At 36.8% G+C, this 16,364-nt stretch overlaps 2 protein-coding genes across 6 annotated transcripts; both read left to right on the forward strand.

The window, feature by feature from the left end:
* The first annotated feature begins 1,491 nt into the window (after positions 1 to 1,491).
* Positions 1,492 to 10,457, forward strand: LOC126601902 (tubby-like F-box protein 8). Of its 2 annotated transcripts, XM_050268667.1 has the most exons (7): positions 1,492 to 1,639; positions 3,331 to 5,070; positions 5,627 to 5,708; positions 6,317 to 6,745; positions 6,956 to 7,043; positions 8,828 to 8,960; positions 9,544 to 10,457. In XM_050268667.1, exons 4-7 carry the CDS (start codon positions 6,398 to 6,400, stop codon positions 10,247 to 10,249), a joined length of 1,275 nt encoding a protein of 424 aa, XP_050124624.1. In that variant the 5' UTR covers positions 1,492 to 1,639; positions 3,331 to 5,070; positions 5,627 to 5,708; positions 6,317 to 6,397; the 3' UTR covers positions 10,250 to 10,457. The 2 variants fall into 2 exon arrangements, with proteins under 2 accessions (XP_050124624.1, XP_050124622.1); XM_050268665.1 differs by lacking the exons at positions 1,492 to 1,639; positions 3,331 to 5,070 and adding an exon at positions 5,101 to 5,451.
* Positions 10,458 to 14,299: 3,842 nt separating this feature from the next.
* On the forward strand, positions 14,300 to 16,359 carry LOC126601904 (protein ROH1-like). Of its 4 annotated transcripts, XM_050268669.1 has the most exons (3): positions 14,300 to 14,501; positions 14,669 to 14,729; positions 14,875 to 16,359. In XM_050268669.1, exons 2-3 carry the CDS (start codon positions 14,719 to 14,721, stop codon positions 16,070 to 16,072), a joined length of 1,209 nt encoding a protein of 402 aa, XP_050124626.1. In that variant the 5' UTR covers positions 14,300 to 14,501; positions 14,669 to 14,718; the 3' UTR covers positions 16,073 to 16,359. The 4 variants fall into 4 exon arrangements, with proteins under 4 accessions (XP_050124626.1, XP_050124628.1, XP_050124629.1 ...); XM_050268671.1 differs by lacking the exon at positions 14,669 to 14,729 and having other exon boundaries at positions 14,301 to 14,501; positions 14,730 to 16,359; XM_050268672.1 differs by lacking the exon at positions 14,669 to 14,729 and having other exon boundaries at positions 14,301 to 14,501; positions 14,834 to 16,359.
* Positions 16,360 to 16,364: the final 5 nt, after the last annotated feature.

Here is a 16,364-nt window from a genome sequence, read left to right on the forward strand (position 1 = left end):
AATCCTAAGTGTTCCAAAACTTAGGAAAATCTTTGAATTGGTCCAAATAAAACTTAACCCACATAACCACACAAAACGTCCAAGGGTAAATAAGTAATTTCACACCGTCAAAAATAAATAATTCGAGACGAGACGTGACAATTGACGAGTATAGATAGAAGCTACAAAATTAGTCATAAGGTCATGTCTAGGGATGGGCAAAATATCCATGGGTTTGGGTAACCGCGGTTACCCACTCATTTAAAGTTCACAGTTACGGTTATGGGTAACCGTTTAGATGAACAAACGGTTATTGGTATAACCGTTTACCTGTGAAATTTAAATGGGCGGTTATGGGTATTACCCGCTGTTATAACGGGTATTCATCAGTTATGGGTATTACCCGCAGTTATAACGGGTATTCATTTACCCATTTAATTTAATATATGTAAAATTAAAAATAATTAAACACCCTAAATTTTCAATTTCTCTGTCAAACTCAGAGTCTCAACCCGCGGTACTACTAGCATACCTTTTTCTTTAATTTATTTGCTTGCTTGCTGGATGGTAGGGGTTAGTGAGTTGGGGTGTGGTTCAGACAACAAAGATTTGCTGCTAAACTTGAAAGTCAGTGCACCATTTTTGTTTTTTACTTTGGGTGTAGCAGAAAAATATTGTTCGTAAACTATTATTTCAATTATTGGAATTATATGAGGACTTAAATTATTAAAATAGGGAAATGCATGCTAAAATGTACATATAACAGTGTTTAATTGTCAGAAAACGAAAATTATGACAAATTTTTCTTTTGTAATTTTCAAGTTGTTAAAAAAAACATGTAGACAAGTGAAAAAAGGGGTAAATGGGTAAAAAAATGATAAACGGGTTCAAAAAATGATAAACGGGTAAACGGTTATAGTTAAATGGATACACGGTTATGGATATGGTTAACCGTTTATAAACGGTTATGGGTATGAATATAACCGTTTATGCAATTACCCAACGGATAAACGGTTATGCGGGTATGAACATAAAAAGTTATGGATAAATAACCGCGGTTACCCGTCTGCCATAACCGTTGCCTATCCCTAATCATGTCATTGTCGATCATTGATCCAAAACCAAGAAATAATTCAGCCAGCATCTTAGTGGTGCTGCTAGTTTTGCCAAGTTGAAACAGTTAAATATATACATATCAAACAATCAGATGTGGACTTTCCATCCTAGTGATTGCATACGATTTTCCCTCTGTAGTAATCGTGGACCATATCCGTAAGTAACGTGTGTCGGCGTCTAGCGCACGTGTAGAGGTGGCGTTTTCCTAGCTACAATTCATGACAGTCAAAAATGGGCGACCGCCGCAGTGAAGAAGAATATGGGTCCAACGGCTTTTTCGTAGTTCCATTGCCATTCATGGGCAGTTTGAAACCGTTAGTGTCTTCTATTAAATTTGGAAACCAACCAAACGAACAGAAGAAGTCCAGAACTAGATCACCGTTCAGTCGCAGCAAGCAAAGAAGGAGGAAGATGATGAAGATGAAGAACGTCGTCATAGTGTTGGTTTTGTGCGTCATCTTCTCTGGTATGGAGAACGCCGTCGTAGACTCTGCTGCAGTTGACTGCTATGATGCTTGCAGCACTGGCTGTGTCCAAAGAGACAGTATGTTTTCCACCTACTTAATTACTTTCTAATTTATTAAATTATACGATTAATGAGTGTGGATTTAGACCTTCTGATTGGAATTATATGTGTCTTTAACGAGTTGGGATTCTGGTTTTCTGACTGAAATTTTGGGTTTTATTTGAACTGTGTAAATTCGAGTGTCGAAACAATTTTAGTTCAGAGTTGCTAGAAAATATTATCAAGTACACTACTGATAAATACAATTCATGACAAATACACTTCTGATAAATACAATTTTAATTGGGATTTTGAGAAATTTTATGTAAAATTTTCAGCAAATTTCTTCAAATTCTCAAGATAAGAGGTGAGATGTAATAATGTTTAAAATAAATACACCATGAACCCTCTTAAATTCCCTAATTTTTAAATTTTTTTAAATCAATTTCTAATTGAATACATCTGAGATGTATAAATTTCTCTAATATTATGATTGAATACATTTAGATTTTTCAAGAATCACTTAAATATTTTTATCATTTGATTAAAAAAATGAAGCACTTTTTTTTAATCCTTGACAGTCGAATTTCAAACTGTTTTAGGCTTGGTTTTGGTGATTAAATTTAAAAAAATTAGCTACTTATATTATTTCCTCACAAAACAAAACAAACAAATAAATAAAAGCTACTGGTTTTTTGTTTTTGAATGAAAGGTCTTGTGCTGAAATCTCAATCTTTGCTTGCCTATTAGCAAATTATGGCATCATATAATTACTAAGTTTGAGATTAGAGAGGGAGGCGGTGATGAATTTCATGCAAAAATTTTAACTAACACACATCTACGTCGTCGCTGACACGCTCAATTACTCGTTATTATTTTGATAAATTTGTAATTTGTATGTAGTAATTCACTTGTTAATTTGGTGATTCATTTGTGTGCGTGCAGCGAGACTTATGGCACGCTGTGATCGCAAGTGCCAGATTAGGTGCGGTCCAGGTAAACCCCACCGCCCTACACAATTACACATCCATCACGCATTATACTATAATTGAAGTAATTTTTTAGAGTCACTTATTATGATATTTCATATCGTTCAGGGGAATGGATCTTGTAAGTCTTATATGTATATTTTCATATCTACTCAGCACGATATATTTTGGGAGCTCACTAGTTTTGGGTTCCATTAGAACTCCGAAGTTAAGTGAGTTTGCATGAGATCAATCATAGGATTGATGATCCACTGGGAAGTTCTCGTGTGAGTTCCCAGAAACAAAACCGTGAGAGCGTGGTGAGGGCCCAAAGCGGACAATATCGTACTACGGTGGAGTCGAGCTTGGAATGTGGTGGGAGCCTGGGCTAGGATGTGATAATTATACTACGTCACAATATCGTGCTACGATTGAATCGAGCTCTGAATGTAGTGGGGGCCTAGGCTAGGATGTGACAATTATACTACGTCACATATCTCCTTTTATTTTGAATATATGAATAGATAAATGATAAATGACTTTCTCAAAATGAGACTTTTTATAAGCGTTTTGTCATTGCACGGTTGAACGTTTCTATGACAATATTATAAAGTCAAGTTCTCCACTTTCTTATTTTATTCTTTAGTTTCAGTGCAAATCTGATTAGATGTAGATTATTAGGCCCATCATCTAACCGGGCCTAGTCCGGTTCTTGACTAGTCCAGTATAGGCATATGCTAATTTTGCTTTCCATGTGTGCAGATTCTCAAGTTGAGCAGAATGTCAATTAACAAAAGGTGAAGAAAATTGACGACCACATGAAGAAATAATATGTAACTTATGGCAATGGAGATAATCTAAGCCAGTAATAAATGAAAACATTTGTGCTTTGGAAGGTATGCGAGTTATCGTTTGAAGAACCAAATTACTTGATCCTTTATATTTAAAGTTACTTTTACCAAAAACTGTTGGGTTAATTTCGTTCATCACCTCGTAGTCTTAGGTTTGATTACCAGTTGCAACTGATATGATACATGTCATGCAAATGAGAGAGAGATATGGGAGGAATTTTTTACATAATAGTTGTTAATAACTACTTTGTCCTTCCGCTTGAAGATTGATAGTTATCGAAAAATTATGTCTTTCGAAGTAGATCGGAATACAGAACATTTCGAAGTAGATCACAACTTAAATGAGACATTCCGGATTTAGATGTGTGGCCTCGAAAGTTGTGCCATGAAGACAACAATGCTTCGAACTCAACGGTAAGATGATTTCAGAAAATCTTGTATAAATAGTTGAAGCTCTCCTCTGCATCTTCAGCTTTTCTTTTCCGTATTTCCAACCAAAACATGGTTGTTCTCAGTGTTCTCCACGCTTCAACACTTGATTCCAACGCTCACTTTGAGCCTCCGATGATCAGTATACGTAGTCAAGAAACTTACAACGTTCTCACTCGTCTCTACCAGAAATTGTTGAATGGGATATGGACGAGTAAAATAATTTTTTGCTAAGTGTTATCTACCCAAACCATAACTCCTGTTAGAGTAAAATAATTTTAGGATTTTTCATCCCTCGATTCCTTATCGTGGAATAAGATTTAATTCAGCAATCTTTCCAAAGTAAACAAACTCAAAGTTAAGTAGCAAAGTCAAACACAAATAAGCTTGTAGGCCCGGGCTTCTGTCTTCGCTTAACAACAATGAAACAAACAATGTCATCTCTCAAACTCTATGTTTGTAAAGATTTCCACCCCAATAGTCGAAATACCACCATATTCAGACTCCAAGCCGACATATGGAAATTGTTTTATTCCGAGACTTGTCGTGATGCATTGATCGGACTAAGGATGAGAAAGTGACTAATTTTGTCTATAATGACCTCCAGATTGTAATGTATGTCTGGCATGTTTCCTTGTTGGCTAGTAGTAATTGCTAACACTTGCAGAAGATTGATCTAAGTGTTTGCAAGAAGTCTTCTCTTTAAGCATGACTTTGTGTCCATTTATTCGTTTACCTTGTCCAATTATGGGCATGAAGATGCTTAATTCCTAGTCCGAATTTGCGTGTTTATCCTAGTGAACCTCAAACAAAAGTTAGGAATTTGGTCGCTTGAACGTGGGTCGAAAACATATTTGGAATCCTTTTCTTATAACCTATATGCATTGGACTTGAACGTTTCTGATCAGACTACAATGAGCTAACTTAACTAATGTATGTATCGGAGCTCCTTTAACTCTCTTAACATATGAGGTTAACTTTATCCTTTTAGCTTTACATTTGAGGCTCACGTACTAACAATTAATCAAGAGTTAGACAGAACTTTCAATTTAAACGCAAATCCTAGTAGACTTCATTACAAGTGTTTAAATCTTCATTTTTTTTCATTAAAGAGTTCTCTTCCAATTTCCCTACTACAGCCAAAAGGTGAACAGTCAAACACCACATCTGGTCTTCATCGTCTGCGAGTGGGAATATAAAATTCCACTGCAAACGTCTACAGGTTGGTGCAAATTACAGGAAAGTTCCATTTAACATAAAAATAAAATATCCAATAAAAAAGAAAAAAAATTAAAAGAAAAAGAAAACTGGGTCTCCCTTTTCATACTTCTGGTTCGTGAACTCAATTTAATGTGGGCTTTGGAGTCCGCATTTCTGCGTGAGAGAGAGAGGAAGAGAGAGAAAGCCCAAAAGTTAGAGAGAGAGGGAGAGTGATGTTGATAATGGTTTTTCAGCTTTTCTGACCTGACCTCCTTTTTCTTCTTCTTCTTCTTCTGCTCTGCTTCCTTTCTTTGTATTTTGCAAACCAACCCAGAAATATAAAACAGAGAAAAAGGTTGTCTGATTGTTGCTTGATGTTGTCTTTGGTCAGCTGATGTTTGAGGTACAGATCTGTTCTTTGTTTGGTTTTTCTGTTAACGTTTGTAAGGATTTCCGTACAATTTATGTTTTTTTTCCACCTGGGTCAAATGCCCAGGAAAATCGTAGGGTTTAACTTTAAGGTTAAGCTGTTCAAGTTTTGTGCTTTTGTAATTTTGATGTGTTCTTGTTGCTCGCAGATCTTTGACTTTTTGTGATTAGGCCATGGAGCAGCTTTGACCAGCTTAAGCTCTGGGATAATTTGGGGTTTTTGTTCAACTGGTAAGTCCCATGATTATGTTTTTGTTGTAACAAAGTTGTATTGAACAAATTATGACAAAAATCTAGTAAATGTAATTGTTGTCAAGGGTCAGGTCTAAATTTTGATCCTGCACTTGTTTACCCTCGATGTCGGTATGTAGAAATGATTTATTAGTTTTCGAATTCAGGGTTTGTTTATGATCAATTGCTGTAAGAATACGTATTCAATTGCTGTAAGAATACGTATTCTGGTTATACTGTCTTTTTTCCTTCTAGATATGGTAACCTGTGATTGAATTTCGATTGTATGAAGTCAACCCGTTCTTTTAACGCCAGTATTCGTTTTTAAATACATGTTTTCATTGATGGTTGCTATGCACATTCTTAGCTTATATGGCTTATAGATCATTACGAGCTTTTTTGGGTCCAAATTAGGGTTGCAGTTCCAAAAATTATTGTTACTAAAGTAAAGTTTGGTTCTTTATGCTACTTTGTAGCCCATATGAATCTGCCTTTCCTACTTTTCTTTGTCTTGTCGATTCTAGTTGCCTGTTCTGTATCATGTTATGTTTTATTCTCTGTTAAGAAGATTGTTGGTGGCAATTGATTCACTTTTCGTTTGTGGGCAGCCATATGCACAAGCTAAGTGGAAATCAGAAGATTTTGAAGAAGATACACAATTGTTTTTGGTACTCCTTTCCACCACAAGAATGTCATTCCGTAGCATAGTTCGTGATGTTAGGGATGGCTTTGGGAGCTTATCTAGACGGGGTTTTGAAGTCCGGCTGACGGGCCATCATAGAGGAAAATCACATGGATCGTTAAATGATTTACACGACCAGCCTCTTATTGTTCAAAACAGTCGTTGGGCTAGCCTCCCCCCAGAACTATTATATGATGTCATTAGGAGGCTGGAGGAGAGTGAGAGCACATGGCCTTCTCGAAAGCATGTTGTTGCATGTGCCTCAGTTTGCCGTTCTTGGAGGATTATGTGCAAAGAAATCGTTAAGAAGCCTGAGATCTGTGGGAAGCTTACTTTTCCTGTGTCGCTGAAGCAGGTTTTTCCTTTTAATTCATTTAGTGTGATGCACAGCATGAGTTTGTGCGGAATCAAATTTTTCTTCTTCAAGTATATAATGAAATCAAAGTTACTAAGATTCTGTATATGGTGCATGAAGCTTGTGATAATAATTTTTATTGAACCAGCTGGACATCATATGATCTTGAGAGCAGCACTTAACAGATAATTATTTTGTTTGGTTTTTCAGCCAGGTCCACGGGATGGACTCGTTCAATGCTTCATTAAAAGGGATAAATCTAATTTAACATACCACCTATTTCTCTGTCTTAGCCCTGGTGAGCATCTTTTCTAACTGTTTGATTGTATTTGATTCATTGCTGGCTCCAGTAGCCTGTCAACCCATTAATTTATCGATCGAATATTTCTAAATATGAGTCACCATGTATTTATTGCTATCACTGAATATGTGTTTATTTATCAATGAATGTCACATTGTTCATATTAAAAAAATAAATATCTCTCATTTAATGTGTGTCAATTATTGAATTTCTCTGGGTCTGCTAGTCTGTTTTAGTTAAACTGTCACATCTTTCATGTACGTGAATGTTTACGGAATTTTAGCTTCAAGTAGTCTTGTTATGAAAAGCAGGACCTCTTGATTAATTCTGGTTGACCTGCGAAAATGCTGAACATCTATTTTTGGTAGATCTTTATGATTTATTATCATTTTCTAAAGATAATTTGATCAATTGCCAACTGTATAGAGACTGTATTCATGTCATGTATGTATTTGGATGCTGCGAATGAAGTTGAGCATATTCCATCCATATGTACCCATAGGGCTGCTACATCATCTTTGAAGTCATTATACGTATTCCTTGTGGTTGTGAAAGAACTATTCCAAGTCTATTCACTTGGTTAGTTTTCTAGCTTTCTATTGATTTAGATAGCCTTTCCCTCCTTCAGTGATTGGTAGGCATTTGGTGTGGATGAATACGGAATATTCATGAAGAGTTTTCGCATTTTTTATGAACCTATGTTCAATAAAGAATTATCATAGTCAGAATGAATGTTCATTACTTCATTATGATCCAATCCTCTTCTCAAAGCATATATAAACCCCGTTTACTTCCTCATTTCACAATTAAATCCTTCACTGGTTAGTTTGAAAGAGGAAAGAAGTTAATAGTGGTAATAGCATTAATACATGAATGTAAAGTTGATTGTAAGGTGGCTTGGGTAAGGGTGCGGTGTGGTGTGAAAAATTTTTAGGTTGTCAAGGTTTTATTTACATGGTTAGAAACTTATAGTTTGTATAAAGTTACTTTAGGTATTACATTTTTCGTAATGTTTTCTTTTATTTCATTATGACATAGTACTATCAAACCCTAATGGTACATTTGTGCGAGGGACTTCCAAGTCCCAAGGGATTTAGGCCAAGTGAGGAAGAAATATACTACAAACATTATGTAGGAGGGATTAAAAATGCACTACATGAGCAAAGGTATGTAGGAGGAATTTGTAAATGACTCCTTCCATGTAGTCATCTGCAAATCTCTATCACATGCCTTTCCGATGCTCATGTGGTGCATTTTTTACTCTGCTTATCTAACATATTGTAATCCATTCCTTACTTGCTTGGCCTCAATCTTTTTGGGATTTGTATGTCCCTCACCCAAACAAAGCATAGTGTCAATAATACTTACAAACTTCTAGACCAGGAATAGAGTTGGATATGTGCAATGCATCTCGATGCATGTTTTGGTCTTTTTAGCATGAAAAATTACAATAGGTACCACACCAGTAGGAAAAATGCAACAACTTAAAAGTCTGCAAAATTAATAGATAAGTTAAATAGAGGCAAACACATGTACCCTCATTATGTGAGACATTGATTATCCATTAGAAGTGTCCTAGAAATCATGGGTCATATGATAATTCAACATTCTTTTTGAGGTGCTTTCAAGATTTGTAGATTATGGTTACTCTTTATGAATAATGAATTATTATGCTGGCTTGGTCGAGAGCAGACCATATATAGTTTTCCATCCTTCTGTAAAGTTTACTTTTGGCTTCCGAATTTAATTATTTTTTGTATAATGTCTCCCCAATTCTGCAGCTTTGCTAGTTGAGAATGGGAAATTCCTTCTTTCTGCAAAGAGGACAAGAAGAACTACTTGTACAGAATATGTTATCTCTATGGATGCTGACAACATTTCTAGATCAAGCAGCAGTTACATTGGAAAGTTAAGGTAAGAACATGATGCAAGGACACCGAAAACCTATTTTCAGTTCACAAGCATACACGATTAATATAACATACAGTTTTTCCCATTTCTCAAATGAACAGTTGGATAATATCTATTAGTTGTATTCCTCTTATTAGTTAGTTTTTCCTTTCTTTCAAAGAGCTTTGAGTCTTTTTGCTTACCATGGAACCCCATCAATATTCTTCCTTCAGAGGAAGCTTTGCCAGATAAAATGAATAGATTTGGTATAACCTCTCTTAGCAATGCAAACAAAATTTTCTATCTGGAAGACAAATATCGCGCTTCTTTGTGTAGGGGAATGGATGCACTGTATACAAAAGTGAGGCCTTAACATTGCAAATTTCTTTTTGTTATGGAATTCCGCATGTGCCAAAAAGAATTAATATAAAGCATAGTTAGAACGTAAACGTGCCTTCTATTATGTAGTACTATTAGGGATGGCTATTACACAATGGACTTACAAGAATAGTTGATCTTTTAATAGTTATCATTTATTTATTTTACTGGTTTATAGGACCTTTTAGAAATTATATTTTGAAGTGTTCAACTTTGTTTCTTTCTCCAGGTCAAACTTTCTTGGCACAAAATTCATTGTATATGATACGCAGCCTGCATACACTTCTGAACATGTTCCCCCACCAGGGCGGTCGAGCCGTAGATTTAATTCCAAAAAAGTCTCCCCAAAAGTCCCAACTGGCAGCTATAACATTGCTCAGATAGCGTATGAGCTAAATGTGTTGGGCACACGCGGTCCTAGAAGGATGCACTGCATCATGCATTCTATCCCGGTCTCATCTCTTGATGCAGGAAGTACCGTCCCTGGCCAACCGGAACTCCTTACCCGTGCCTTGGAAGACTCGTTCCGAAGTATCTCATTCTCAAAGTCTCTTGACCACTCAGTTGAATTCAGCAGTTCACGATTTTCTGAAATCGCTGGACCCCGAGATGATGAGGATAGCAAGACAAGACCCTTGGTTTTGAAAAACAAGCCCCCACGATGGCATGAACAGTTACAGTGTTGGTGCCTGAACTTCCGAGGCCGGGTAACCGTCGCTTCTGTTAAGAACTTCCAGTTGATTGCTGCTACTCAGCCTGCTGCCAGTGCACCTACTCCATCACAGCCAGCGCCACCAGATCTCGACAAGATAATCTTGCAGTTTGGCAAGGTTGGTAAAGATATGTTCACGATGGATTATCGTTATCCTTTATCTGCATTTCAGGCTTTTGCCATCTGCTTGAGCAGCTTTGACACTAAATTGGCTTGTGAATAGAAAAGAGCAAATTGACGGTGGTAAGCCGGAAACACCGTTGACAATTGCTCTTTCTCGCCTTTTATCTTCTCCTCTTTAATCCTGCTCTTGTTAGGGTATGAAATTGTTTGTTGTATTGTTCAAGAACTCAATTGCCACCCTTGTAACAAAAGGTGTAACAACATTTTAATCTCAGATATTTACCGTCACCATGACTTTCTGCCATTCATTCATGAACTGTAACCTTCCTTCTGGCCTGTTGTTTCGTGTTGCTTGGCTGTCGAATGTTTAGTTATACTTTGATTTCGCCAACCCGATTTCCTTGTTTTTCCGGGTGTGGCTGAGCTCGTGATATTGTGTAGTGGCGAATGGCGACGGGTGGTCGCTGATGACGCCCTTGAAGATGGTGGATGTCACAATCATGCTGTTGGGAGGGATGGCATTATGGTAGTGATGATGTTAAGAAGGTGGTGGTTTTGGTAGGCTGTCAACTACATTGCATTTGTTGGCAACTTGGCATATTATTTTTCACAATTAAATGCCAATTTCCTTTTAGAATTTTGTCGATCAATCAATTTTTCACAGCTCCGCATGCAAGATTTGGCACTAGGCATGGTCAACGGGTCATGTTTATTTTAACGGATCATGTCGTGTCAAACTCGTTATCTTAACGGATTGTGTTGTGTTAAACTTATTAGCTTAACGGGTTGTGTTCGTGCCGTATATGTTATCTTATTAGTTTTTTAGTGGATGACTAGATAATGATCCGATTCGTTAACCGGTTGTCTGGAACTTGTTATTTTCGTATGGTTTGGTATCATATTAACGGGTTGCGCAAGAAATGGCATATTCTAAAAATAATAACTATCCTTGCCAAGTTGATCCTAGAGATCCCGCGATCGTGATCATTCATCGTATATCGTGTGGTCAGTTTTCGTTAGGTACTATTTATATTTATTTTTAATTTTTAAAATGATTTCTGACCACAAGATGTATAATGAACGGTCACGATCACGGAATCCCTAGGATTTTTGGTTATCAGGAACCCTAAAGCTTTTACTTTTTAATTTTATTACTATTATTTTATTTCAATGGAAAATCATATTTCATCCGATTCGACTTTTTTTTTTTAAGGAAAACTAATGAAAATGGCTTGAAAACTTTGAGTTTTAACGACAATGACAAAATGAAGAGTAAAGTAAATAGTACCATGATTGACTTTTTAGTGTAAAAATATAATTTTTCGTTAAAGTGAACCGTACAAGAACTTTACGTTAAAGTTCCATTTTTTTTATGTTGCTAAAGGACAACCTTATTCAAATAAAAAAACTTAGTACATCCAGTACCAATGCCATCAAATAGGAAGGCGTTATACGCCCTGTTTGTGATACATAACTCCCAAGTATGTATGTAACCCTTCTTTTTTATCCTTTGATGCATATGATAGGAGAGCAAAGCTCTATTCAAACACAAAATAATCATATGGTATTGGAGGAGGCTACTGTTGACCATTTTACTTCTCGACTCTTCGCGAGATAGATACGCTAAATGAGGTATGTGACACCTCATATTACAAGTCATCATAAGAAAATTCTTTCAAGCATTTTTAATTTTTTTTTCGATATGATTTATATTTTGGTGGATATATTAAACAAATCAGATAAAGATAGAAAATGGAGATGAAGTTTCAACTTCACAATATATCGGAGAAACTCTTGAATTTCGACCAAAATCAATAAATTCGTCGATATTTTCGACATATTGGTTAACCATCGACAATCAGTCACATGACATTCTATAAAGTTATATTTTAAATAGAGTAAATTGTAGTTATAGTCCCTTAACTTTAACTTAATTGGAGCAATGGTCCCTTAACTAAAAATTCATTACCATTGGTCCCTCAACTTTAATTCAACTGGAGAAATGGTCCCTTAACTTTAATTCAATTGTAGCAATGGTCCTTCCAACATAACTCGTTTTGATAAAAAAAATTACGTAGTTGACAAAAATGACTATAATTACACACTTTGATGAGTTGAGGAAACCTAATTATATAAATGGTTATTCCAACATAACTTATTTTGACAAAATTTTGAAGAAATTGATGAAAATGACTATAGCTACACATTTTGATAAGTTGAGGGACCAATAGTAATAGATTTTTAGTTGAGGGACAATTTCTCCAATTTAATTAAAGTTAAGGGACCATTACTACAATTTACTCTTTTAAATATCCATTTTTTTTTAGCGAACTTTCTTCATTTCTATTGAAGGCATCCGATATCAATATATTCGCTAATATTCTCACAAATTTGTGTATTAATATTACCACTATTACGGATATTTTGAACACTGTTTTTAAGTCAAAGACAAGCAACCCATAATGGTCACCTGATGAGGAGCAATCACTCCACAAATCTTGGCCCGGTCACAGGGCTAACCCGCAATTGGGTGAGCCATCCAGAGATCATGGACTCTTAATTGCGACATCTATGAAATTGGATCCCTTCGTTAGGATCCTAAGGATCTCCACAATTTAGTCATTCATCATGTATCGTGTTGTCAGAAATTATTTCAGTTTTTTATTTAAAATTAAACACAAATATTATCTGACGAAAACTGACCGTACAATGTACGATGAACAGCTAGAATGTGGAGTTTAAGGTTTAGGGAAATTGGATCTCTTCCTTCATCTATCATGCCCTTCCACTCAAATGGCCAATTAAATGGATCGACGATTCGACGTGATAAATTACTTTTTGACTTATCAACAAATACCAAAATTCAAGTTTTTACTCTCAGACCGAGTACTGAAAGCAAAGAACTTTGGTGTTTTCAGAGGCTGGTGGTCAGATATTATGCGAAACCACAGTTTTGGTTAGGCTAATATAAGTTCGGCGCCCATATATCTTGGTTACTTTTTCATTGATTCATCACTTTCTGGAAAGTAATCTGAGGTCGGCTTCTTCAACAAAACAGATTGCAAACTTTCAAGATTAATTGAAACCAAGACCTTAGAAATTTAGGAAACTCTACTTTAGACACTAATACCAGTTATAATTTGATATAATGATGAGAAGACTCTTAAAGTCAGACTCCTTATGGACTTTCTATTCCCTCATCTTTTTCGCATAATGTTTGGCACCGGAATTGTGTCAAAAAGAAGAGGTGACGAAGAGTCTATAAAGAGTCTCATATTTGAGATAGTTTCCTTAGCATTTCTCTACATGAGGTGATAGAAAGTTTATAAAGTGTCTCACTTTTTCGGAGAAAATCTCCTTCGCATTCCTCTACGGAAGAGGATCCTCTCCAGATCCACATTGTGGGGATCCATCCTAGCCGTTCATCGTACATCGTACGACCATTTTCGTCAGATGTTATTAGTGTTTAATTTTAAATAAAAAAAATCAAATAATTTATGACCACACGATACACGATGAATGATTGAGATGTGAAGATTCCTAAAATCCCTACAAAATAGATCCGGATGGAATCCAATTCTTTCCTCTACAAACTCATGGTTAATAATTTTGCATATAATACACACTGTTCTAAAATCTCAGCCTAGGCGCTAGGCGGCTGGCCACCGTCCCGATTAATGTCTAGACGTTTAAAAATTAAGAAAGAACGCTTAGACCCCCTAGGTTGTGACTCATTTATGCATAAAATAAATAACTTTCATTTTGCATTTTTTTCAATAAATTGTAAGAAACTTGTTGAATACTTAAATGAGCACACATTATATGCTTGTTTCCCATGTTTTCATTATGTTCCAATATTTCATATTATATGTGTCAATCTATTTTGTAATGTATGATTAAATTATATATATTTTAAGTATAAATATACATTTATTTACATGAAATATAATGAATTTAGTTAAATCCGTCTAATCCGTTTAAGCCCCGCCTGGCAATCCAGGTGCCGGGTCCAAACTCGTCACCATATTAGCGCCTAGCGCCTATACATTTGTTACACACACACATACCTAGTTTTCAAAAATACTTTGGTTTTTCAATACACGTCATCTCTTCGTTAAATTAACGAAACGTAGCCCATAATTTACCTAATAAATGAATCCAATGGAGACACGGTGACACCTGCTTCAAAGTTTCGATGGAAGCGTAGCGAGAGGGCTGACTCGGTACGCAAGCACGTCTGTCTGTCTCTCGTTCTTTTGGGTCAAGTGTCTGTCTTCAATATTCTTAACAAAAACATTCCTGATAGAGTTGAGAGCTGAGCTTCTGAGCCTCCCCTCCAAGCAAAAACAAAGGTACTTTTCTTTTCTTTCACTTCTTCTTAGAATTTATAATTTCGATCCTTTGCCTCCTGATAATTTCTGAATCTGGGTATTTCGTATTGTTGCATTTTAGAGGTGGGTTTGTGTTTAAATTTTGTGTTAGGGTTTTCAAATCTTTGCATTCGGTTGTTTGAGTACAGGTAGAAGAATAAAGGCTAAAATTTGTGAGTTTTCAAGCTGATAAACCTGAATGAATTTTAGGTGGGTTTTGAATTGTTGTCGATTTTTCGCGGTTTGGTGCATCGAATTTAGCTGAATCGGATATGGGTTTCTGTTGATTTTGTGAATTCTGTGGGTTTTTTAAGTGTTCTGAGGGGTTTGGTGTTGTTATCTTTGGCTTTGTCAGCATGCCTTCTACGCACAATTCGGGTTCTTCTTCGCCATTGACTTCGTTTGGTCGCTCGATTTGGAGCCGGCGAGAGCCATTTCAATCAACAGAAGCTAATCAGGAGTCCAGTGAGCAGGAATTAGAGGTTCAATCTTTTCAAAAACTTGTGACAGAACTGTTTCATGACTTGTCAGCTGTTGGTGCTGATGAATTGCTCTCCATTGCGTGGATTCGGAAACTTTTGGATGTTTTCGTTAGCTGCCAAGACGAATTCAGGGTTTTATTATTGAAAAACAAGGCGCAGGTTTCTAAACCGCCGTTGGATCATTGGGCGGATGAATACTTAGATAGGAGCTTGAAGGCACTTGACATTTGCAATGCTGCTCGTGATGGGATTGACAAGATTCGTGTGTGGCATAAGCATTTAGAGATCGTTCTGTGTGCCTTGGAGTCTCGCCAGAGGGCATTCAGTGAGGGCCAGTTCCGTCGAGCAAGAAAGGCTTTGGTGGATTTGGCAATTGAAATGCTTGATGAGAGAGACTCTGGGTCAGTTTTTTCTCACCGCAACTGGTCTTTTGGGCTTAACAATAACACAAGAAAGGATGCTCGCCGTCGCCAACCCTCATCTGGGAGTTCAACTGGGCATTCCCGCTCTAACTCGTGGAGCGTATCACACTCTTGGTCTGCAGCTAAGCAGCTTCAGTCAATTGCAAGCAACTTGGTAGCACCTCGTGGAAATGAGGTTATTGCAACAAATAGGCTTGCAGGCTCTGTTTTCACAATGAGTTCTGTGCTCACATTTGTTTTGTCGTCTCTCGTGGCTGCGGTCCCATGTCAGGATCGAGGCATTAGCACTCATTTTTCAATCCCACCGCAGTACTCCTGGGGCATCCCATTATCCTCACTTCATGAACGGATAATAGAGGAATCTAAGAAGCGAGAGCGCCATAACTCACATGGGTTGCTGAGGGAGATTTATCATGTCGAGAGATGTGCACGCCACATGACAGACTTGATGGATCTGGTTCAGTTTCCATTAACAGAGGAACAGAAAGTGGAAGTCGAGCAAGAACTGCAGGAGTTAGCATCGATTTGTGAAAACCTGAAGAATGGATTGGATCCGCTGGAACGCCAAATTAGGGAAGTATTCCGTAGGATAATGAATTGCAGAACGGAGGGTCTCGAACTTTTGAGCAGCGCAAACAATCTGGAGTAAATTAAAAGAGGTAAGTTTCGACTGAGCATGAAATGTACAAATCCGCGAATACATTCGTTGTTTTGCATATTTCCAAGTTGCAAGGAGAGAAGTAAACAAGCGTCGTGAACGAATCTCTTCGGTTTCTCGAGCAACTAGCATTTTTTGTTTCCGGGACGTGGGAAAATGAGGTCTGTATGTCACAGTTTGGTTGGTATATGTTATGTTCGAATTAGCACCATTCTTACAGTTTGGTTGTAACTCTGGATCTTTTGATACATATAACTAGGGGTGGAAATTTTTACCAATTTCC

This window comes from Malus sylvestris, chromosome 15, assembly GCF_916048215.2.
Source record: "Malus sylvestris chromosome 15, drMalSylv7.2, whole genome shotgun sequence".
Taxonomy (NCBI): domain Eukaryota; kingdom Viridiplantae; phylum Streptophyta; class Magnoliopsida; order Rosales; family Rosaceae; genus Malus; species Malus sylvestris.

Coding starts and splice junctions, on each gene's coding strand:
- LOC126601902 (XM_050268667.1), top strand. CDS start 6,398: ATGTCATTCCGTAGCATAGTTCGTGATGTTAGGGATGGCTTTGGGAGC. Junction 6,746..6,955: donor TTCCTGTGTCGCTGAAGCAG/GTTTTTCCTTTT, acceptor TTGGTTTTTCAG/CCAGGTCCACGGGATGGACT. Junction 7,044..8,827: donor ATTTCTCTGTCTTAGCCCTG/GTGAGCATCTTT, acceptor CCAATTCTGCAG/CTTTGCTAGTTGAGAATGGG.